Source organism: Pezoporus wallicus, unplaced genomic scaffold (assembly GCF_028554395.1).
Source record: "Pezoporus wallicus isolate ANWC-B61680 ecotype Strahan unplaced genomic scaffold, APGP_CSIRO_Pwel_v1 contig_7243, whole genome shotgun sequence".
Lineage (NCBI taxonomy): Eukaryota > Metazoa > Chordata > Aves > Psittaciformes > Psittacidae > Pezoporus > Pezoporus wallicus.
Genome location: NW_026641336.1, coordinates 417,341 through 440,316, shown reverse-complemented (window position 1 = coordinate 440,316; position 22,976 = coordinate 417,341). Strand labels below are relative to the sequence as shown.

Here is a 22,976-nt window from a genome sequence, read left to right as displayed (position 1 = left end):
TAACCTTCAGTCAACACTTCCACAAAATGTATCCAGTTTCCAAGTAGTAAAATAATAGACAATTGTGCCTTATGTGCTGCTACTACCAGTTTGGACAGTCACTAGGAGAGAGGCCGCCTATATTGAACACCTGCTTGGGAAATCCTCTATACTGCAAACTTCCCACCTGTAAGACAGGAAAACAGCCCAGGGGGGAAACACTCTGAACACTGCATATAATTACAGCCCCATCTTTGCTGAAGAGAATTACATTAGACTAGGAATAAGAAGTAGCTGCAGTTGCCAGAAAAGTTAAAATGAGTTCAAAATACATTAGTTATTATCATTAGCTATTTATATACAGTAGTGCCTTATAAATGCTGACTGATGATCTATGATCCATGTAGCTTGGTACTGTACAGCAAAAACAAATGAAAAAATATTCCTCACTCCAGAATACTTCCTATCAGCTTTCAAATCCTGACTGTACAGAAGCATCCTTGGTATGTAAACAATGAGTCATAAATTGCAAAGGGTCAATTTCATGTTATCTAATTGATAAATGCAGGCATCAGGGATTATTCTTCATATAAATCAGAGTGTTAGAGATAGAACAGTTCTTCATTTAAAAGCCCTGCTACAGGACAGCTACTGAACTTGGTATAGCATGAAGATGGATATGTGGAGCTCTTTGCCAGGGAGAGAAAAAAAAGGCAACTTGGTTAAAAAAGCAACAAAATTTACTGAATTAGTGTGTTTATTCTTCACTGCTGAGTGAGCAGTCCAGCATGAAGGGAACCCAACAGTGTTCTGAAAAGGAGCTACTTTCTGACATGCAGGATAAAACCTGCACATTAAAATCAAAACAGTTCTCAATCACAAAAGCATCAGGAGAATGCAAAGTGGTATCAGAGCAGAACTGGAATGACTGCTCCTCTCATAACATCTTGTAAGGCAGCAGAAGAGTGGAATGACACAGAGAATCAGATCTGTAACAGTAAAAGGAATGTCCCAGGGCACAGGTGTACCAGGCTTTGTTAGCACGTGCCTGGAGTATGAATCAGAAAGGTAAAGGGTGGGTCAGGGAGCCAAAGCCACTCTTGTTTTCATTTTCCCCAAAATCTATTCTGCTTCATGAGAGACAAGGCAAGCTGGAAAGTGGGGCACAGGGTTTTTCCTTCTCAACACCATGCTTCCTACTGCACAGACATCAAACTATTTGATGCCTTGCAGCATCTGCTCTGAGCCTGGGTATAAAGTGCAAAGGGGTAAAGCAAAGAGAGCAACAACATATTGAGTCTGTTTGGAGGCTCTGGAGTCCAGGTAGAAACTGCTATGAAACCAGGTGGGTCCTACGCCAAAGTGAATTTTGGCAGAACTAAAAGACTGTTGGCATTCCTTTTGCTCATGTTGACTGAAAAAAATATGTGCCATTCCTACACAAAATTAAGAGTCAGATCAAACACAAATTTTGGCAGTTGTTACCCTACAAATCGTTAGGTATGACTCAGACAGCACCAGTGCAAGTGCAACTAGTTAGTGGGTTCCAGCAGAGATCTGCTGAAAACATGGCCCTAAAAGAACAGCCACACTCAGTCCTCTGTACGCAGTACAATGCTGCTGTGTCTCACCTTTCAGCTCCTGAAGCTGCATCTGGTACATCAGACCCATCTGATCAGGAAGTTATGGTGTGGCAACTATGCCATCTGTGTTCACAAGTGCCCTCCCTGCCTTCCAATGCTGCTGGCTGACAGATGCATATGACTGAATAACAAACTCTCACAACAGAAGAGGGCTCAGAGGAGATGGGCAAAGGTGATCTGCCCCATGAAGCTCAGGGAATAATGCATGATGTAACTGACCATCGCTGTTACAGAGAAGCTGACTCAACAAAAGGGGATGGGAAGGTGGTCTTTGTTTTAAGTAAACAGCTATCAACCAGTGTATCAACTTTTGGTGTAAATGCCTCTCCTTGAGTACATTAAGAGAGTGCAAACATCTCCCTGAGTGAGCCGCACCAGCACGGGGTGAGGGGGAATTGAATACGTGGCTCAGGCCAACACAGGGTATAAAATCCAGACAACTGGGAATGGGCTTCGCTGGCTTTAAACCCATTTATTCATTCCTGGCTACTGAGGACAGCTAGCGTCATGACAGAGACCATATTATAGACTGATAATGGGAAACACGTTGCTATTGTGACTGAACTGTATATTGCAATTGCTATATTGTGCTAAGTATAACTTGCATTTATTTGTATTGCATTATGCAGTACATGTTTTATCCCTCTGATAAGTCAGAAATCCTCTGTAGCATCAACTATATTCAAATAAATAAATTTGATATTAAACATTCCACCCTCCATGCATGGAACATCTAAAAGTATCTGGTCAGGAAGTACGGGACACTGAGAGTGTGCTGAAGCACAGGGAAATGTACAGGTTAGAAGCATAGAATGCAAGAACTCTAGGGCTAAATGAACCTAGGAGGAAAGAGGCTGGGAGTGCAATGAAGGCTTATTAAGTACAGGATGTGGGGCATACGAGAGGACTGACACAGAAAGATGTCAGAATGTCGTTTTGATGTAATATAATGCTGAGCACAGTATTTCAGAAAAGTGAATATTTTGCAGTGTGATTTCTGAGACTCTGGTCAGTCTTCACAATTTCAAAATGAAAACCCACCAAAACCCAAGGGCACAGGAGAAGTGCACAGCCCATGGCACCCAAGTGTATGGTACACCTCACCGAGGCAAGATCGTGAAATGCTGTTCCAGCTCCCATTGTCCAGGCACAGCATCCTGGAGTCACCCAACAAATAGTAGCCATTGTTGCAGTGATAGGTGACGGTACTGCCAGCAAAAAAGTCCTCAGCTGAATAATATCCGTTTTCTAAAGGTGGAGGCACTCCACAGCTGATTCCTGCGACATGAGTGAAAAGAAAGCACAGACATTAGCAGAGCAAGCACAGATCAACTTCAAAGTAGTTCCACATGAGAGCCATCACTGGAGATTCCTTTCTCTACAACTGTAGAATCCTGTCCACAAGAGGGCGCAGACCTTTCCTGATGCTCATTGAGTCTGGGTTTTGTGGAAGCGCTTGTTTTGCAGTCGCTTATCAATCATGAGCAGGACCCTCCAGCTCCTATTCTCCTAGCTCTGGAGGAGCCATCCATCATTTGAGATCTGAGCAGATGCCCTTCAATCACAGCACACTACCCCTGATAATCACTGATTCTTGGTGAGTTTAAGGAAAAAGGAAATGTAAGCTTGCCTCCATGGAGGTTCCCGTTATTTCCATTCACTGAAAAACAAGCTCAATGTTACTGTGTTTGAACATTGCAAAACTAGCTAACAGATTACTCCTAAGAGGTTACAGTACTGGTCTGAGACCAGGGAGAAATGAGCAATGAGAGAAATTGGAATAAATAAGTCCTTCTGATCCCAGCTGTGCCAGCAGAAGGCATCATTATACCTGCCTGCTGGAAGTTGCTATTTATCCTTAGAGAGCTGATTCTGTGCATCTTCATTTCAATCAAGATGAGATGAACTTATTCCAACAGCTATAAAGCTCATCTGTCTAACTACATGGGTTGTAGCAAGTCCTTGCTCCTCAGCTATGTGCAAGGATCACACAAAAATATACTGTTTATAATAAGTGTTTAGAGCCCATAGTAACTGAAGCCAAGTACTTGCTTCAGAGGGATAGAACTGAAGAACCTGTAATGGACAGGCTGTCAGTGGATGGGGACCTGTGGTTTTGGGGATCTTTGGTACAGGAAAAGGATCCTGGTAGGTGAAGGCAATGATGTCAATGAGCCTGATTCATCAGTAGAAGAACCTTTTCTGTACCACACCTTCCACTATAAGCCCTGTAGTTCTTTATGCAGAAAATAGCTATCTTCAACTGCCTTTAATTCGCCATGTTCCTGTGGAACAGGCTGAGCAGTTCTAATTTCTGACAGAAATATCTGCTGCCTTTAATGAAATTACTCTGTAACATACTTAAAAACAGAGGTTCTAAGTGATGCTTAAAAATCACAGAGATACTGTAGAATTTCCTGTGCATCTTCCACACTCCTGATGCCACTGCAGAGGAATGCCTGGAGTATCAGACTGTGGATCCAAATAGACTCATTTCTGCCATGGGCATTAGAAACTGACTCAAAAAGGTGGCATCATCAGGTCATGGTTTGATCATGGTATAGTTCCTGCTCAGTAACTTTAGCTTTAAGCATGTATGCACATGCTGTAACATGGATGGATTCAAGTGTATCACAGCTGCAGGATTATCAGGCCATGAATAATGATAGGGTACAAATAAAAACCAGGATTTCTTAACCCTGCCAGACGGCTAAGACAACTCACTTTCACAACGGGGAAAAGGCCGTGTCCACTGTCCCAGGTTAAGGCAGTGTTGAACAGAGTTTCCTACTATCTGGAAGCCTGGGTCACAGGAAAGGCTCACTTTTGATCCTGGCTTTAAATCAGCAGAAGAGGCCCGCAGATGTGGTACAGATCCTTGCAAAGAGGGACAGTCTGTGGACAAAACACATGCACACAGTAAGATATATATCTATGTGCTGAAATGAATAAATTTGTTTTCTAATTATTTGATCCTGTGTAAGTTTACTTATGAGAAAGCTTTGGGAAGTGTTAATGTATGCTACATTCTGCTCAGGTTCAAAAGGTTCTGAGAATCATCAACATATAACATCAGAAAAGAAGTCTGTAGGAGAAGAGGTAAGGAGGCAGGAAGTATTTTAATACCTACTATATTTTTAGAATAATAGACAAGAAAAATTTCTTTCTGGCCCCACACCATCTTCACTCTTTCCCCATCTCAGTTCAGGAAGCAATAAATCTCTGTCAGAAATTCCAGTGAACTTCTGTTACAAAATCCTGGAATTCGAGGAATGAAGGACTGAATGTTCTAACGGTCAAATTATCAAAATAATTCATTTAAGGTTAGTAGGGCAAAGGCTGCAAGCTAGCATATTTGACATCATAAAAGTGTCTTATAATATTGTTCAGAAAAAAAGGGTTCTGAAAATAAAGTTCTAACCAGCACAAAATATACTCTTGTAATCTATCTTCACTCTTCCAACAACTCCTGGCAGGAAATCTGGCCAGGCTAGTACATTTCCTTTTTGGAGTTCTTCTGGACAGGATGTAGCCAGAGATTTTACCTATGGATTTAAAACAGTTGATTAGGTGCTGTTTAAAGACCATGTGGGAAAAAATTGTAGAAAACATTCCTTCCCCATCTACATGCAACGCTAGAAAAAATCACTGAATAAGCGATGTTTATTCCTCCTAGCACATGATGCTTCTGGCTGAACTGCTTGTTATTCTATACTTAAAAGCAGCTAGCTATGGACAGGCATGTGCTGAGGCAACACATGAAGGAATACAAGTAAAGTGTAACACAGTTCTTGAAACACAATTGGGTTTGTTAATGTGAAAGTAAATGTGTGTATTTATGTCACACAAAAGGCAGATACGAGAATGCAACCTGAAGACAAAACTTGATTTGCAGAAAAATGTCAAATAGGAGCCAAGAGGAATTTGACGGTGAAGATCTGCATTCTGCAAACTCTGCTAGGAACAGAAATACAAAAAGGAGCAGTTTAATATATCTGCTGTTTCCAGGACATGAGTTCTGTGAATTCAATGTACTAGGCTCTTCAAAACACTGCAGGCAAGGCCTACCCACACCAATACTAACAGCAGTACTGCCACTGCAGGACAGGGCCACAACTAACCAAGTACTGAAATAGGAATTACATAGGCAAAATAAAGATAGGAAAAAAAAAAAAAGGAACACACTGTAAGATCAGCAGCAGATTACTATCTTGAGAGCAGATCTGGTCAAATTTCTTTGATGGAAAAGTTTTCTGTTTAAAACATGAGTTCTTTAATGGCACCACTAGGGGTTTCTTTTGCATTCTTACTGCAAGAAAATGAAATACCAATGTGAATCCTCAAGCTATTTCAGTACAGTGTTCTAATGCAAAAAAAAAAAAAAAAGTTAATAAAGTGAAAATATTTGTGCTTCTCCATTGTGACTCTGAGTCACATTACTCATAGTAATGTCATCATATTTCTGTCTGGCCACCAACAGAAGGAACCTGGGGATTACAATACCAGATGCAACAATGCTTTTAAGCTATTCAGACACCTGTGTAAACTATATGCAATAGTAAGAATATGCAGATAGATCCTTAATGATGGGATGTCACATAAATATTCCGTAGTGGTTCCTTGGAAGGAGCTCAGACGTCCTGACACCGGTGTTTGTAAAAAAGAAGGCTGTTTAGTGCCACTGGCTGCTCAGGGAGATTTTGCTACGTAACAGTGTTGTAGAACTGCAAATGAGAGACCAGAGCTTTGAATTCACTCAGCACTGCCTTTGCGCACTGTAACTCCAGGAACAGAAAGGAAATGTAGACCCAGAAGGTGACTGGGATTATGGTGCATTATTGGAACAGCACTCCTCATTACGTTTCCCCCTGTCAGTGTGGATGCCATTATATCTCAGCCATGGAACTGCTGAAAAAACCACATGTGCCCTGAGGAGGATAAATGTGCAGTAAAGTGGTAATTAAGGACTTCCTCTTCTTTTAAGATATCAGGGAGGGAAGTGGTTTATGGAAAAAAGATGGTTATTCAATTTAGAAAACATGTAGTAATTAGGCTACTGAGACTACTTCCTACTCTTTGGCTCTTCCATGCTGCAGGGACATTCCAGTAGTTCCTTGGCAGGGAGAAAGGAATGTCACCCTCAGCAGTGTGAAAAAAAGAGCAAAGATGAGCAGCCCAGTGGGCTGTGTACATCTCAACACAACCAGCCTATCCATCAGTAGATGTAGCATGGCTTCAGGGCACAGCTAACTGGTTAGAAAGCACAAGAGTGCCCAGTTCATGTCAAACTGTATGGAAACTGCACTTTTCAGTGCAGACAGTTTCAGACACAGAAGGGTGTCTGGCTTCTGTCAAGTCTCCAGTGGACTACCAAGAATGATGTGCTACATTGTCCTTTGTCAGAAAGGAAGGTACACCATGACCTGCAGACTGAATCATTCTCACATTTCCCCTACCCTGAATGCTAGTGAGGTGGATCAGACTGTTCTAGGGTCAGCTTAGCTGGAGAAGAGAGCAATCTGCTCTGTTTATTCTGAGTCTGTTCCAAAGATTTCACTTCAACAGTATGTGCTGATGAAAACTGCTTAGGCCAAGGGCTGTAAACAAACTGCTAGGAATCTGCAGGGAAAGTGCGAGAAAGGCAGGTTTGGGAATCAGCCCTTCCAAGCCATATGATGGGGAATGGAGAGCCAGAAAGGACCTCACAGTCCCACAGACCACTCATATTTCTATTGTTGTGTGCTCAGCAACCAAACAACCAGACTGTTGGATTGTCTATAGAAAATTAATGTGCAAGTGGATGAGCAACTGAAGTACACAAAGAAAAGTCTTAAGAGTAGACTTTGCCTTATGTTATTCTTACTGAACAACATATCCTGTCACCCTGCTTTCCTTCATGGCTGAGAATAGGAAGGTTAAGACTTACTGAACAGTTCCAGCTGGCCACAGCAATCCTGATAAGAGACAATAATAGTGATTTACTATCCTAAGCTCTGAAAAGAATGAGGTAATAATTTTATAGGAAGCTTACTTGGCTCAGCATCCTGTCTGGTCTCACATCTGTCTTTCCAGATAAGTAATAAAGATACCACAAATGAAGGGCAGGATTTTCCTCCTTGTCCTAATTGTACTGCACTTGAAGCAAACAGGAATTTAACCAAGCCCATCACTTGATTAGACAGGTCACTATTGAGAAAGACTCAGAAAATTGCACTTAATGTCTTCAACAGTGTGTTCTGTAAAACCACACGTATACTTACGAGCTTCAAAACTGCTAGTGAGCAAAACCCTTAAGATTTTGACTTGGCAATGCAACAATTAGTGACCCCAAAAGCCAGGAACAGTAGCAGATTGCTGGACAGTTCTGAACCTAGCAGAAAGACGAAATATCAAAGAAAAGGAGAAAGAGGGAGAGGAGACACTTGGATGCTTGAAGCATCTATTTTCTGTTCATTATTTATTTGGATCATGGCTAGCAAATCTCCAAATAGTGGTAAAACTTTAAAAAGGAGAACAGCAAAACCTTTCAACCCAAAGACCTCTTCTCCAAGAAATGCCTCTAACTTTGAACATTAGTCCTTGTTATTCTAGTGTTACTAACAGTTTAATCATTTCTGACTTCAGGATTGAAATACTAGTGATCAGGAAGTGGTGATGGAGTACACTGTCATCAGGTTTTCAGATAATACCAAACTGGAAGGCCCAGTCAGTATGCTCAAAGGCAGAACTGGATCCACAGGAACCTTAACAAGCTGGAGGAATTGGCCAACACAGACCTCACGAAATTCAACAGGAAAAACCTCTTATTGATACAGGCTGGGGAAAGCCTGGAGACAGAGGAGCTCTATGGAAAAGGACCTAGGGGCTCTGGCAGGCAGAGAAGAGTATCAGTCATCTGTGCACCCTGGCAATAATAAGGATCAACATAATTTTTGGCTGTGTGAATAGGGTCACAACCAGAAAATGCAGGAAGCTCTCTTCTCAGTGCTTGTTAGACCATGCCTGAAGTACCACATTGCATTTTGGGCTCCTCAGACAAGAAAGACACTGACAGGGTGGAGCAAGTTCAGGGAAGGGCATCAAAAAGGAGATGGAATGGAGCGTTACCCCTTTAAGGAAAGGCTGTGGGACCAAGGCTGGTTCAGCCTGGAGCGAAGACATCTAACAGCAGCCCCCAGTACCTATGGGGAGGTAATCAAGTATACAGAGTCGGGCTCTTCACAGCAGTGCACGGTGGGAGACAGAAACAATGCTCGTGAACTGAAATGGGAGATCCCAAATACATGTTAAAAAAATATAAAATCACTCTGAGGATAACTGAGAACTGAAGCTTGTCTCCATGAGAAGTTGAGCAATCACTGGCCTTGCAGACATTTTGATCTACACTGATTTCTTAACTCTGTGAAAGTTTATTGACGAACCTTTATTTTTTGGCACATAAATAAAAACAGCCTAATATTTAGTTACTCTGCCCATTCAGACTTTTCCTGGGGCTATATAGCTCAGATTTTTCATAATGTCTAATGCATTCATAAATTCTGATGCCTCCCCTCTGAAGTTTTACCAGTGACTTCACACAGCAAGATGAGGGAATTATAACCTGTAAACCAAGTTCTTTGCTAATTTCATTGGGTTTTCTCCCTGTTCTAACAGGATTGCTAGCTTTTGTGCATGCCTTCACTTCTCTTTCAAAGCTACATAATATAGAAAGGCTCAGCCAAAATAGAAGACAGCTCAGTGTTGATTTTATCACACCTTTACTTACTGTGCTAAGATTATTACCTTAAACCAGAGCTTCACCTGGTCCCCACTGAGTTCTGTGGGAATACAGGTTTATCCAGTATGCTAACTTGGAATGCCTTTTCAAATGTTCATCCTAAGCTCAGAGCCCTGTGCTGAAACACTGCAGTAAGGACTCACCTGCTGTGGAGACAGAACATGGTCCCAAATGTTGAGCTGACTGATGGAGCCCACAAAAGATTCAGCTGGGTTGAATCCTTCTCCTTTCTGATCTTGCTCTTGACCCAATACAAGTGCACCACCACCTAAGCTCACAGAGAATTAGAACAGGGATAGGAAACAAAGCCTTATGATAAGGATCCACACAGGAAGACTAAAAGCTACCAAAACAGAACTTTTGCTATGCTGTCTTACTAAGACTTTGTAGTGCAGGAGATCAGCCACCTCCAACAAATTCTCAGTAAACCTCTGGGAAGCTTTATCGTAGGCTGAGGCAGTTATCACAACAATTTGGAAGTAATTTTGAAGTACATATTAATACTAAACTCATGCTGATGAGAGGCAGAAACTTTACATGGGTGCTTCAGGAATGGTATTGGCTCTAAAAGACCATTTTTAGCTCCATTTTTTGAAGCGTTTTACAGAGAAATGAGCAGGTAGTGCATATTTTATATTTTTATATACATATGTATATATATTATATATATAAAAATACATTTTTTATATATATATAAATATATTTTATTATATATATTTGACAAAGCTCAGAAAGTCAGAACAAATTTGATCCCAAACCCTGAGAAGCACACTGGTCATTAGACAGTCAACGTTCCGACATGCCATACAAGTTAAATTTACTCTCCGTAACCAGTAGCATAGGTGATACGAACATGCATTTTCTAAGCCATAGGTTGTGAGGACAAGGGCAAAAAGTAATGGAGACTGCACAGTTCCTCAGCTCTTTTCTCTGGAGATAGCTCCAATGTAACTGGGAAAGACAGGGGCAAGCATGAGGTGTGCAGACTAAAATGCTTCGCACATCCATATTTTTTATTTTAATATGAATAGTTTTTGAAACTCTCTGTAAATTCTGATGGTAGTAGTATGAAAACAGAATAAATCCCAAATCTCTTTGCAACAATTTAATATCAGGCTTTTCACAGCTCTTCAATGCTGAAGGTATTCCTTTTCATGTCTTCTGATCTTACCAGAAAGACCACTGGTCACAGGAAACAATGAAATAGCAAACCCCAACTTGTTAGAAAAAATGCAAACATAACTTTAAAAAGATGTCTAAAAGTAACAGGAGAAGCCTAAGTCAATTAACTCTTAGCATATGTTTGTAAGGGAAATGCCAGTTAAACTTCAGTTAGTAGCATACAAAACCTATTCTCAAAAAGCCATTCCAAAATCAGAGTAGCACAGGCTCCTTTGTGGACTAAACAATCACCCACAAAACAAGTTACCTACTAGTTTACCCTAGAAATGTGCACTTTGTCTTCAGTGAAGTAGAGAGAACTGTCCTCATGAATAAGAACAGCAAACAAGAGACCTGCATAAATGCGGACAATGTGGAAACACAGTGAAAATACCAAAATGAATATTTCCTTGCAGGCATACTAAATTCCACAATAAAAACAGAAGGAAGGCAACAGGTCTGCTGTAATATAAGTAAAGCATACCAGGGATTTTTGAGCCAACCGAGAGCCCACTGCCTCCATCAGACAGTTTTCCATCGATGTACACTTTCCATGCCCCATCTGTGCATGTCCATGTGACTGCAATGTGATGCCAGTTACCATCATTCACTGAAGGACAGTCTGTAATCCTCTCTTTCCCATTTACATAAAGAACCCAGCTGCATGGAAAGAAGAGGAAGGCATACTCAGCTGCATGCAGCAACTTTAAAACCATGGCCTGTCCCACATGACTCAAAAAAATGTTATTTGTCAAATGACATAACCATGTCTACATCATACAACAGATCTCTCTTGACAGATGATCACACAAGATAGCTCTCTCTCAGAGAACTTGGAAGTTATGGTTATTATATACAAAGGATGGTGAAATAAGTAACGAGCTTTTATACCAAAACAGGAAGAGCCAAATCACAGCTGCACAGTGGATTCTTAAACTTGCCCTCTGGAACCATCTCTGTGTTTGGAATCACACTACAGGTACTCTGAGTGCTTCATTTCATCCAATAATTATATCAATGTGCCATTTAAATATGATGTAAATGTAATCCAGATGCAAAATATCCTGCTTTCTAAACTTGACTACTTTCTTGCCATTACACTTGTATTTGGTAAAAAGTGAAGGAAAAAAAGCAAGGAGAAAAAACAAAACAAAGAGACAACTCCAACTATGGAGTTTGCAAATTCTTCTATCCCAAAATAAGCAAAGCTGATATTCAGACTTCTAGTCTATGCTTTAACAATTCAAGACTTACATACACTACGGAAAAGCAGAACTGCAATTTACCCATTGTAATCAGTCAGAAGAAATGCATTATCACTTCCATTCTCCACTGCATAAGAAATGGGAGTCCCATAGTTTGTGGTGTCAGTGGATTTCATCCAGAATGTACAGGTGATGTCACCAAGAGATGGGAGAACACCATCAAGAATAACGTATCCATAGATACCAGAGACTTCAAAATCAAGATTGAAACCAGAGGACTGTTCTGCAACAAAGACAAAGAGTTTTCAGAGCTACATTCCAGCAAACCCAGAAAGAAAATCAAATGGATTCTAAGCAAATACAATAAAATGGAATGCAACCCATCTACAAATATTACTTACTTTACATTGTTCAGAGTTATAAAGAATGTATAGCAGTCTAACATCAGCCAGCATACAGAGCTTTCCAAGGCAAGAAAACACACAATGTTTGAAGATAAACAACTGGAAAAGAAGCTCACTGTCTACCAAAAACTGAACATGAGCCTTCCTTTTCAGACCTCTATCAATGAAATGAAATATCCCATCTGCCATCCAACAACCCAAGGATGTGTGATCAGCTGGTTCTGTTATATTCATGAGAGTTAAGATTAAAAACCAAAAACCCAACCCCCCCCCCCCCCCCAAAACAAACAAACAAACCAACCCACAAGATTTTTCTGTTCTAGACGTATTGAAATACACTGCGCTGGTATGGAACAGGACTTCTGTGCTGCTTTTCAATGAAGAATGACATGCTTTACAAGGATACTACATGCAAATATGTCAAGTGGAGCTTCCTTGAAAGCTGGGTGTTACTAAACTCTGGCATAGGATGGCAGGTCTGAATGATCTGTACGTCCTCTACTGACTCTTCAGCTTCCATTTAAAGATTCATCAGCTACTAGTATAACACTTTATAATTTTCATGGAGTTACTGAAAGACAAATGGGTTTGAGCCTCATGATTGTGTGGCCTAACTCCAGCGTATTCCAGGAAGATTAAGCAAGTGTGACTCATTTTGCCTAGCCATAGGAAATTTTATGCCTTTAGGTCTTAGAAAGCTAGGACTACCAAATACTAATCTCTAACCCTGAGATGCAAAGTCCTACATGAAATAAAAGAAACAGAAAGAGCTAATTAACTCAGATACACAGTACAAATACAAACTAAGCTTAATAAACCTATTAGGTATTAAAAAGATAGAACTGTGCCTTAAAAAAGAGAAATGAAGACAGCAAAGCACACATGCTGTTACTTGTCTGCAATTATACTTATTAACACTGCAGTCACAGACAGCCTCTCAGAGTCCCATGACCCTAGTTGCTTTCTGTGAAGCTGTATAAAATCAGCCCAGCCAGTGCAAATCTTGCCCTCAGAGACTGAGTCAAGCCACCTTTTTCTGACACTTGGTCCTGTGTACCTGTTTCACACCTGCTGCCTGTAAAGCCAGGGGGACATTTACAAACGTACGAGTTCAAGGCATCCACACAGGTGGCATGATTTAAGCAGGGACTGGAGTCACAGTCATTGATGTTCACTTCACAGTTTTGTCCTGTGTACCCTGTCACACACAGACACCTATGGAGGAAAAGAGAAGTACACTTCAAAGGTGGCTCTGTCATGACAAAGACTCCTGGCCATGAAGCCATATTCACCGGTGTGAATGGCGTATACTGAAAAAAACAAAATCAAATAGACAAAATCAATAGAACAGACACTACAGAATTAATGGAGTTCTATTTTGGTTGTTCCTTTAAGTATGCTTGCACTGTGTTAGCTGCATAATATTTCTTTGTAAGAGGGACAATACAGTATTTAAACATAGTGCCTGTGTTTCTTCATATGAATTTGGGAGAGGCAATCACTGCATTCTGGTGAGCGAAGCATGCCTTCTAGGTCCACAGAATTACAGATCAGAGGTACTTGACTTTTCAGGCAGATATGCTTACGTAGAGGGAAAACCAAGGCACTAAAAAAAGCACCAAAACCTCTGGTACTTGGAAAACCAAGGTGTTTGAAAAGCAGCAAAACTTCTGGGGCTCTAGGGAGGGAAAGGGTTATTAAATCCGGACAGTAACAGCTGTTCCATCTCTTTATCTCTACAGTGATCTATGATATGACACTGCTATTTGTATTTGTAACTTCTGATCAGAGTTTAGATATTCTAAAGCACACACACACACAAATATTTGGAAGATTCCAGTGGTGTTTGTGTTTTAATCTTTGTAATCTCATTATGTACATCTTTTTCCTGTTTTCTATAACATGTTTTCCAGGTTATAGAAACGTAATATTATCAGGTACGTAACTGGCCATCGCCTACTCTTCTAAGAGAAAGTAAGACAAGCCCTTGAAGCTTGAGAAAGTGGATTTTTTTTAACAGTCAGTATTAAAACCATGCTATGCTTACACTTTAAACTGTGCATATTTTCTTTGCTGCCTACCTTGGAATTTATTAAACGTGAGAACACTAGAACTTATTTTCTTGTCTTTTAAAATCTCCTTTAGCATCCATATGGATATCTTTGATATTGGATCAGGCTATGAAATACCTTGCTGAAATCTAAGAAGGCTAAAGCATCACAACACATCTGAATTTCCACACTGTATTACTTTAATAACCTATTTTTTTACCTGAAGCTGTTGATACCATCTTTGCACGTGGCTCCATTTCTACAGGGTCTGCTGAGACACTCATCGATGTTTCTTTCACACAAGACACCAGCAAAACCTGGGAGGCATTTGCAGGAGAAACTGCCAACTCGATCTTCACAAATAGCCCTATTAAGACATGGGTTTGAAAGGCATTCATTGACCTCCATTTCACAGCGAGCACCTGAGAAGAAAGGAACAAAATCAAAACTCTGCTTTGAATTAACCTAGGAAAAAAAATTACTAACCTATCTCTGTTTTTCAAGGACTGTTGCCAATCTTCTGGGAAACAACAAACTGCAGGGTTGGCATGAAGGTTTAAGCTTTTATCTGTTAACTAAATTTAAGTGGTCATAGAAGAATTCCAGACACCATCTTTGCAGCTGTAGAAATTAAAAGTCAGCACACTGTGGGTAATTCATGTGGATACTGCCCATTGCATGAGTAATTTGGACTGAATCAGGAAATCACTTGAGAAACTACTCCGAGCAGCTAATGAAAAGCTGCTACAAAAGAGTTTAGTTGGAATTCTGAATCTACAGAGAAACATGAAACCCATGAATATGTAATTCTGGGACTTCTGTTATGAAAGAGGCTCCAATCTACAAGCACTTAAGAATGAAGAAACTACAGGTGATTTTACAGTGGAGCTCTTTGGCAACATGGTATTTGACAGATATGCTTAGTTGTTACAGAAATTTATGAAAGCAGTAGGTACCTGAGTATGGGGATGGGAAGGAGTTTTATTATAGACCATCTTGTCTATTATAACAATATTTTTCTTTTTAATATAGAATTAAAAATAACAATTTGCACCCATGTAAATGTCCTTATTATTTCCTCAACATCACGCAATAAGTTAGCCAAATCAGTAACAGAAGGCAGACCACTTAGTATATCCTGCTGAAGCCATGCTTACAAAAAAGGGACACGATTAGATGGACCTAAAGAATCTATCACATCTATGTCAATGCATAACATATGCAATACATATGCAATACATAGCAATGAGATGAAAATACTTTGGACAGGGTAGGAAGACATCTTTTTTGGTCAGAAAGAGTGAAGGCTGAATTAAACACAAAAAGGTGTACCTGTGAACCCTTTTGCACAAGTGCAGCGGTAACTGTTCTCTCCATCAACACAGTGGCCTCCATTCAAACACGGACTGGAGCTACATTCATTTACATCTTCCTCACACAGGAGACCTTCAAACAGCAAGGGTTATAAGGCATGATCAAGACAAGGTCTGCATGCTGCAATGACTGAATGCAGAAGACAGAACAGCACCAAACTGCTTGTATAACAAAAGGCGACTGAGAGCAGGTGATAAAATTCCATGTTTGACTGCACTACTTTGAACTTCTACAGAGATCATCTGTGTTATTGAGATGTGATCCGAAAGGTAAGAAACCCACGGTTTGTCTTCATAAAGTTTAATAAATATCCAGTAAGTGCTACTGTTGATCAATGTATAGCCATAAACATGAAGAATGAGGGAGATAATTTCTAGTGGAAAATGTGAGGCTTTTTTCATTTTAACCACACAAAATTATCTCCTCAATGGTTTATTTCAATATTTAGAGATTAGGTGCTGTTGTGGTAACATACTCAAGCATGTCAGTTTCCCATAGATTTCAGTAACCTCAAGGTGAGTAAAGGTGAGAATAAAAAAACACTAAGAAAAAAGACCATTCACTTACTCATAGGGCTGCAGTAAAGCAACTGCGTAAAAGCTTTGCCTAGTCAGGCCATATTCAGTCTCAGAAGCATTTTCCCTGAGAGTATTTACTAATTCCCTAAACTTCATTCCCTTTTTTTTTTTTCCTTCAGACCAGAAATGTCACAAAACAGAAGTATACATGCACACACATGCATGCACAAAGACTATCCCTGAATGCTCATCCTTTTGTTTCAAAACCTATTCACAGCAGAACATTTCTCTAACCTGTATATCAGCTTGCTTTCGTGTTATAGTTCCAAGGATGTGTAATTACACAGCCTTTGTGTTTTCTGTTATCTACTTGGCACAGAAACAATGCCAGTCTGAAGAAGAGCTATGAAGTGAAAAAAGCTACCTGAAAAGCCTGGTTGGCAATGGCAAATAAAGGTCCCAATGGCATCTTTACACATCCCATTGTTGCGACAAGGAGATGACTTACACTCATCAACTGCTGTTTCACATTTCAAGCCTAGAATGCAAAATGAGGATTGAGAACAGGCAGAGAAAACCTGAAATTGTTCAGAAATGTGGAAGTCATGACTATTAATGTAGAAAAAACATGACTGATTAATTGCATGCATTACCAGACATGCAGTTTTACTTAGATTCTCTTTAGATTGTGTTTTAACACACACCTGAGATAAAATATTATTAGAAAGGTATCATGCACATTGGGCAACAGACTGATTAGTTCCAGACAGTGGCACTTAGTATCTACCACAAGTAACAGAGATCACTTCTTGACAGTAGTTGAATAGTAAGTCATTTGCTTTGGAGGAACTGGGAAAATAACACTGAAGAGAAGTATAGGCAGATCTGGTGGTAGGTATTTAGAGCGCAAATTTTCAGCTTTTGCTAATTATCAATATTACCAAGTGATCGGCTTTTCAAATTCACTAACTCTACTAAAACAAACACCGTTCAAAATCCTTTTCTGCTAAACACTCTATAATTCAGTGACAGCGTGAGGGACAATTTGTTTTCTTAATACTAATGTATGTTAAATCTATGATGGATATTCCAGTTAGTTAGGACGTACTCTTGCACTGAGATGTTTTGCTCCCTTATTCTTGCCCATGTCAAGTGCATGGAGACATGTTAGCTCATTCATCTGCTTCTCAGTTTTTTACCTGTATATCCAAGTGGGCATATGCACATATATCCACTTCCCAATTGTTTGCATGTCCCATTGTTGTGGCAGGGTTCCAGGAAACACTCATGAAAGACCTGTCAAAGGCAAGAATCATGCAATTACAGTAAAGGTGGAAATACAGGTGGAAAAAAGTAGTCTGACACCCCCTAACAGTCACTTTAGAAAGCTAGAAAAAAAAGTCACTGGCATTAACTTCTATGTCTTCCTCTTTGACTTTCCTCACATCAACTATCTTCTTTTTTTTCAGAGAAAATTAATAGAAATCTGAATTATTATTTAAAAATGACCTTTTACTTAGTCAAATGTGATCACTGCAGTTCCCATATTATGCTATATTTATATGAGAGTTCTCCATATCCTTTTACACCAGCTATTCACTTCCTACTGCTCATCAGGCGAGCTGGTAGGGAACTTTACTGTGTGACGTTATTTTTTCTAATGTAGCAAACCTGAATTCAGCAAACCCTTTGAGTAAACGGGGCTTACTAAAACCACAGGAGATCAGCTTGTGCCTGTCCATATGTGATATAATGGATCAAGCCAAATTTATTATCAGCCAACTTTGCTCCTCTTCACACAATATCCTAACTTCAGATTCAACCAAAGTAGTCAAGAGTTACACACTGGGAGGGAGATGGTGGGTTTAAAGGAGCATCTCTGGCAAACATTGTCACTTGGGTAGTTTCACATGAGGACCCACCTGTATTTCAAAAGAGGTACTCACAGCAGAAGGAAGCTCTGCTTGCCTCCTCTAAGTGTATCTATGTTGCACTAAGCAAAACAAAGATTTTACAACTGGGACCTGTTGTCTGGTAGCATTTCCTGAAATTCAGCATATGAAAACATCAGATGACTGAGTGTGGTCAAACTACGTTTTTACATAGTGGCTGAATCTCCTCCATGGAGTTTATACTTCTTTTCTAAGCATGTTAAATATTTCATACATCAGGTGAAGTTTCAAGTCCAGAACTGAAGATTGCCAATAGTTCATGCAGCCTCCTTTGTTCAGTGAAAGTGCTTCTTTTTTCATGATTACAGAAAGAGTTTGAGTGTTCCCCTCAAGACCATCACCATCATCTCTTCAGGAAATACAGACAGCATAACAATTACATTTAAAAAGGCCTTAGTCATTTACTGCTGCATAAGGCACTCTTTCTTTCATTTGAGCTAACACTGGAAAATCTATGTTGTCCTTGCCTGACTGCTGACTTTGTACTGCTTGCTGATATTTTCTGGAGAGGCTGGTACCATCATTACACTTTCCTCAGCTGCTGAAAAAGTAGAGCCAAAACCTAAAGAGGAAAGATATGAACATGCTGTTAATAACAATGTAATAACAAGATCCCTTAATAACAATGTATGACAAGAGGGCATAATAATTGCATGTTAGTAATGCATCTAAAAATCTGCAGAAAACCCCTGAGTTTCTGGGGAAAAAAAGCGCAAAATTTACAGTAGTCACATAGTATTTTAAATACATTTATACTAGTGTGTATTTCTAAGCAGATATATTTCTAAAACACATATATGTGTGTGTCCATATAAAACATATTTTATGCATACTTATATACATATATGCATATTAATATTTGTGTATATATATATTTAGAGTGTATATATGTAGGATACCTATACAATATGTGTGTGTGTGTATACACACTCTTTTTATATCTGTCTCTCTCTCTCTACGTATATATATATATATATATATATCTGTTACTGAGCCTTAGTGTGTATCACACAGTCACTTCCACATAACGTGAAGGCCCACCAGTAGGCAAAACCACCTGTGAACCTCACTGGTTGAAATGGAAAGTCTACATTTGTTAGTAGATTAAGTGGGATGTTTCCTATTGAGGCTACTGCTGGCCATCCTTTTGGTGTGTCCTGTATTCACTTTGTCCAGCAGAGGTAATTTGGCTTACTTGAACAATCCGTGATGGATCTGGCACCAATGACAGTTGTTGTTCCATAAAAGGGACAAGACAAGCAGTAGGACTTTCCCGGGTCTGGTTGATAGTAGTCTCTGGGACAAGGGTAGCATGGTGTCAAACCTGTACGAGAGAACTCGCCTGCAACACACGGTACTGCAAGAAAAAAAGGACAATTTTTGAGTGATCACTTGCACTCTCACCTTACCTCCCTCCATCTCTTTCTGACCATTTTCTCTCCTCCCTTCATAGTCCCTCCTCAGACTTAAAGGAATATGATGAAACCTGCCAAGAATTATTCATGACTTTAGGAGATGATTATTTAAATTGTGCTGCTAGGTGACATGTGGTTCCCAAAGAACTACGGAAATACCTGGGAACTATTTCTGTCTATTCCTTTTGCTATTCTATGGGAAGCTTTCATATGCAACTTCCTTTCCTTAACACACTGTGTTAAAATTCAGTATTTTTGTACAGAAGATATGGAAGTTCTTTGGAGATAATAGTGACAAACATCCTATCATTACCTTTCTCTTCTGTAAAGGAAAAGGTTTTATTTTCTTCTAGGTACCCATCATGTATCTTATTTTATTAATCGTTAGATAAGAATCCATCTTGGAAATCAAAAGGAGGGCATTTGAAATAATCAGGGTATCAGGAAATTTTGCTGGGAAATGCTGTTTGGTCCCCACTTAACCAAAAGCATAATTTAATCTCAGGCAGATGAACTGGATTACCTTAGCTGATCTTTAAACAACATTTACAAATTTTTAGAATTAAAAAAATTCATAGCCCTTTTTGTTACAAACCTCCGCAAGCTGAGACATCCACTGCACCTCTTTTTACTGTTGATGTTTTTTCTGGGCAAGAGATACAATTCCTGGATCCAAATGCTGGCTGATATGTGCCAAGTGGACAAGTTTCACAGATCTCAAGACCATTAGGTGAATATGTTCCCTGCTTGCACTGAGCTATAAGGCAGAATTGATAAAGATTAAGCAATGTCCAACAGGAGACATTGCTCTTGATTCCTAGAAGATGATTCAAAATCACAATACACACCACAGGGGCTTTTATTTCAAGAGTTTACTCTGAAGCATCTAATTGGTGCAAAGAGCAAAAAATTAATTGCGAATCATTGACCAGTTAGTTCTCTTCCAATCAGCTTTACAAATGATTTATTGCAATCCAATTACTCATTTTTAATCACCAAATTAATGATAAGACAATAAGCAGGAAATAAAAATAGGAACTTCTTTTTCAGAGCAAGTCACAAAGAGAGAGTGGTGCTGAGGTGCTCAGTGCCCCAGCACTGCAGTGTAGGATGCAAGTATTTTATCTTTGATCATGATAGGATGGGGAGGCTTGCAAGGACAAAACCAGCATGATTTTAAGTGTGTTAGTCCCTGCAGAATCTCACAGAAAGAAGACAGAAATGAAGCGAAGCTTCAGAGGCCAGCTCTTCTTAAAACACCTGCCCAGGCATCCTCTATGCCACAGCAGTGGTGAAAACCTGGATTTTTTTAATTTACCTGTACAACAAGTGAGGTGTTCAGAAGTGGCTGCCTGAAGAAAACAAAGTTCTCACCTTTGCATTCAGAGATGCTCCTAGAATGTAGATATTCAGTAGAGCTACCAGAGGGACAACTTTTGCATTCCAGCTGCCCTTCCTCATCTTGGTAGGATCCAGTCCAGCAGCTTTCACAGGTGTGATGCTCCAGTGAGTAATAGGTACCCAAAGGGCAGTTGACTGTAATGTTGGAAACATAAGGTTCCCCTCAGAGTGCACAATCATATTCTTGCCTTGCCTCAAGTTCCTATTTAGTCAAACCCTGTTTATCTGAAATGTGACTCTGTTCCTCAGCAAATGGGGTATCTCTGGAAACTGCAAAGATTTCATTATGCACAGGAAATGGAATCCAATTCCCTATCTTAGCTACACATCACCCACAAGACTAATAGCACTAAAAGACTACATACCAAGCACTATCTTCCTCTGTATCACCAAGTGTGGACATGCCTGATTTCCCTATGGGACTGGAATCACGTGTACAGAAGTGTCTTTTTTCCACAGACCTTGGTTAGGAACAAAAATATCCTTTGGAAGTCAAACTGCACAAAGCATTTTTGCAGTTTATTGTCCCAAGAGACCATAAGCACTGAACTGTGTCAAACCATAACCTTCTGCATACATCTTCTAAAACTTAGCTTTTCAAAATGATTCTGAATACATGCAAGGAACAAATCATCTGGCTTACCACACATTCTCCCCCTCAGCACAGAACCAGGCCGGCAGAAAAGAAAGGCTTTCTCAGTCTCCAGAGTGTTGCTGTCAGCTACAATGACTTCGGATGCAAACTGAAAAGAATACATGGGCTCCTTATTGAGAGTCCTATTCAGCCTGTTTGTGATTGTCTCCAGAGTTTTAAGGAGCCGTCGCTGGTTTTCCAGTTCCAATGTATCATTCCTTTCATCAGGCAGCGGCACGCTAGCTGGAATATAAACAGAAAACACAAAAAGCACACAGATTTTGCAGTCAGCACTTTCAGTGCATGCTGGAGAATATCAAGAGTGTAACACTCAAGCTTGCCAGTAGCAAATGGAAAGCAGACCATGTGCAAATGGTCTCCATGAATATAAGACTGCAATCTTTCCACCAAACAAAAGGTCTATGATAAAATGGGGCTATGTATGTCTCCAAAACCTGACATCTCCAGCAGGCTTTGTGAACAGAAGGCTGTTCTACTGAATGTATTAAAAACATGTTTTTTAAGGAGAAGGAATAGGAGAAGGACAATATTTTGACTTCTTTCACCTGTGATGTTAAATATTAACTTGATTTTATGGTCGGTCATTGGAACATTCAGCTTATGCCTTTTGACTCGAGCAGGTGCTGCCTTTACAGAATCAGAGAGATGCCTGGAGAAGTCTTCTTGTGCTACATCAATAAAATCATCATAAGAATAATCCAGCTGGTTTGCTGCCCCCCAACCAGCAGGTCCTGTGAGACATTAAGAAAAAACAGAAAAGAAGAAACATCATGTGGAAAATAAGTGCCTATACTTATTTCAAAAAATATATCCACAACAGAACTGGGCCTGTCTGAAGTTCCAGACAATATGTGCTGGCTTTGCCTCTGCACAAGTGCCTATTTACTAGCATTCTGACTAAAGAAAATAGGAAAAACCAGTCCCACTCCTAACTGATATCCTAGAGATCCTGAACCTTGTGCAGTTGACAAAGCTTTAAAGACATACTGCTATCAAAGTTACAAGTTACAATTCTTTCCCTTCCTGTCTTTCATGCACCTTCTGCTGCCAGCAACATCTTCTTAAACATATCCATATTCCTCTCTTCCTCTTCCTGATCAATGACAGCCACCATGGCCTATGCTATGTCTCCACTGCATCTTCTCACAACTCCTGAGTAGTTCTACCATTTCCTGTCCTCTCAGAAAAGGCTGGTATCATCATCACCTTATATATTTATACTCTACATACAGGCATTTCCTATTTTACATGGTGAGTCAAATTCACTCCTAAAATATCCCTCACCTATGACATGCTTTCAAACAGAAACAGTTGTTTCTGTACATAATCTACCTTTTTGCAATGACTAAATTATAAAATCACGGTCTATTTCATTGATCTAGCTCTATTTTTAAAACCATGAAGATAGAAGAAAGTTCTGCCAATTATCTGTTAGCAGTCA

At 39.8% G+C, this 22,976-nt stretch overlaps 1 protein-coding gene across 4 annotated transcripts in view; it reads right to left on the bottom strand.

The window, feature by feature from the left end:
* SVEP1 (sushi, von Willebrand factor type A, EGF and pentraxin domain containing 1) overlaps window positions 1-22,976 on the bottom strand; it is a 131,074-nt gene that overhangs the window by 39,572 nt on the left and 68,526 nt on the right. For all 4 annotated transcript variants that reach the window (XM_057423134.1, XM_057423136.1, XM_057423135.1 and 1 more), the window contains exons 15-31: window positions 22,081-22,266; window positions 21,524-21,757; window positions 20,854-21,015; window positions 20,075-20,236; window positions 19,260-19,421; window positions 18,532-18,626; window positions 17,312-17,408; window positions 16,537-16,650; window positions 15,553-15,666; window positions 14,441-14,642; window positions 13,227-13,384; window positions 11,847-12,048; window positions 11,045-11,220; window positions 9,543-9,667; window positions 5,044-5,167; window positions 4,347-4,517; window positions 2,727-2,900 (exon numbers count right to left, since the gene is read on the bottom strand). In XM_057423134.1, coding sequence (XP_057279117.1) covers window positions 2,727-2,900; window positions 4,347-4,517; window positions 5,044-5,167; window positions 9,543-9,667; window positions 11,045-11,220; window positions 11,847-12,048; window positions 13,227-13,384; window positions 14,441-14,642; window positions 15,553-15,666; window positions 16,537-16,650; window positions 17,312-17,408; window positions 18,532-18,626; window positions 19,260-19,421; window positions 20,075-20,236; window positions 20,854-21,015; window positions 21,524-21,757; window positions 22,081-22,266 — 2,658 coding nt within the window. The remainder of the gene's footprint in view (window positions 1-2,726; window positions 2,901-4,346; window positions 4,518-5,043; window positions 5,168-9,542; window positions 9,668-11,044; window positions 11,221-11,846; window positions 12,049-13,226; window positions 13,385-14,440; window positions 14,643-15,552; window positions 15,667-16,536; window positions 16,651-17,311; window positions 17,409-18,531; window positions 18,627-19,259; window positions 19,422-20,074; window positions 20,237-20,853; window positions 21,016-21,523; window positions 21,758-22,080; window positions 22,267-22,976) is intronic.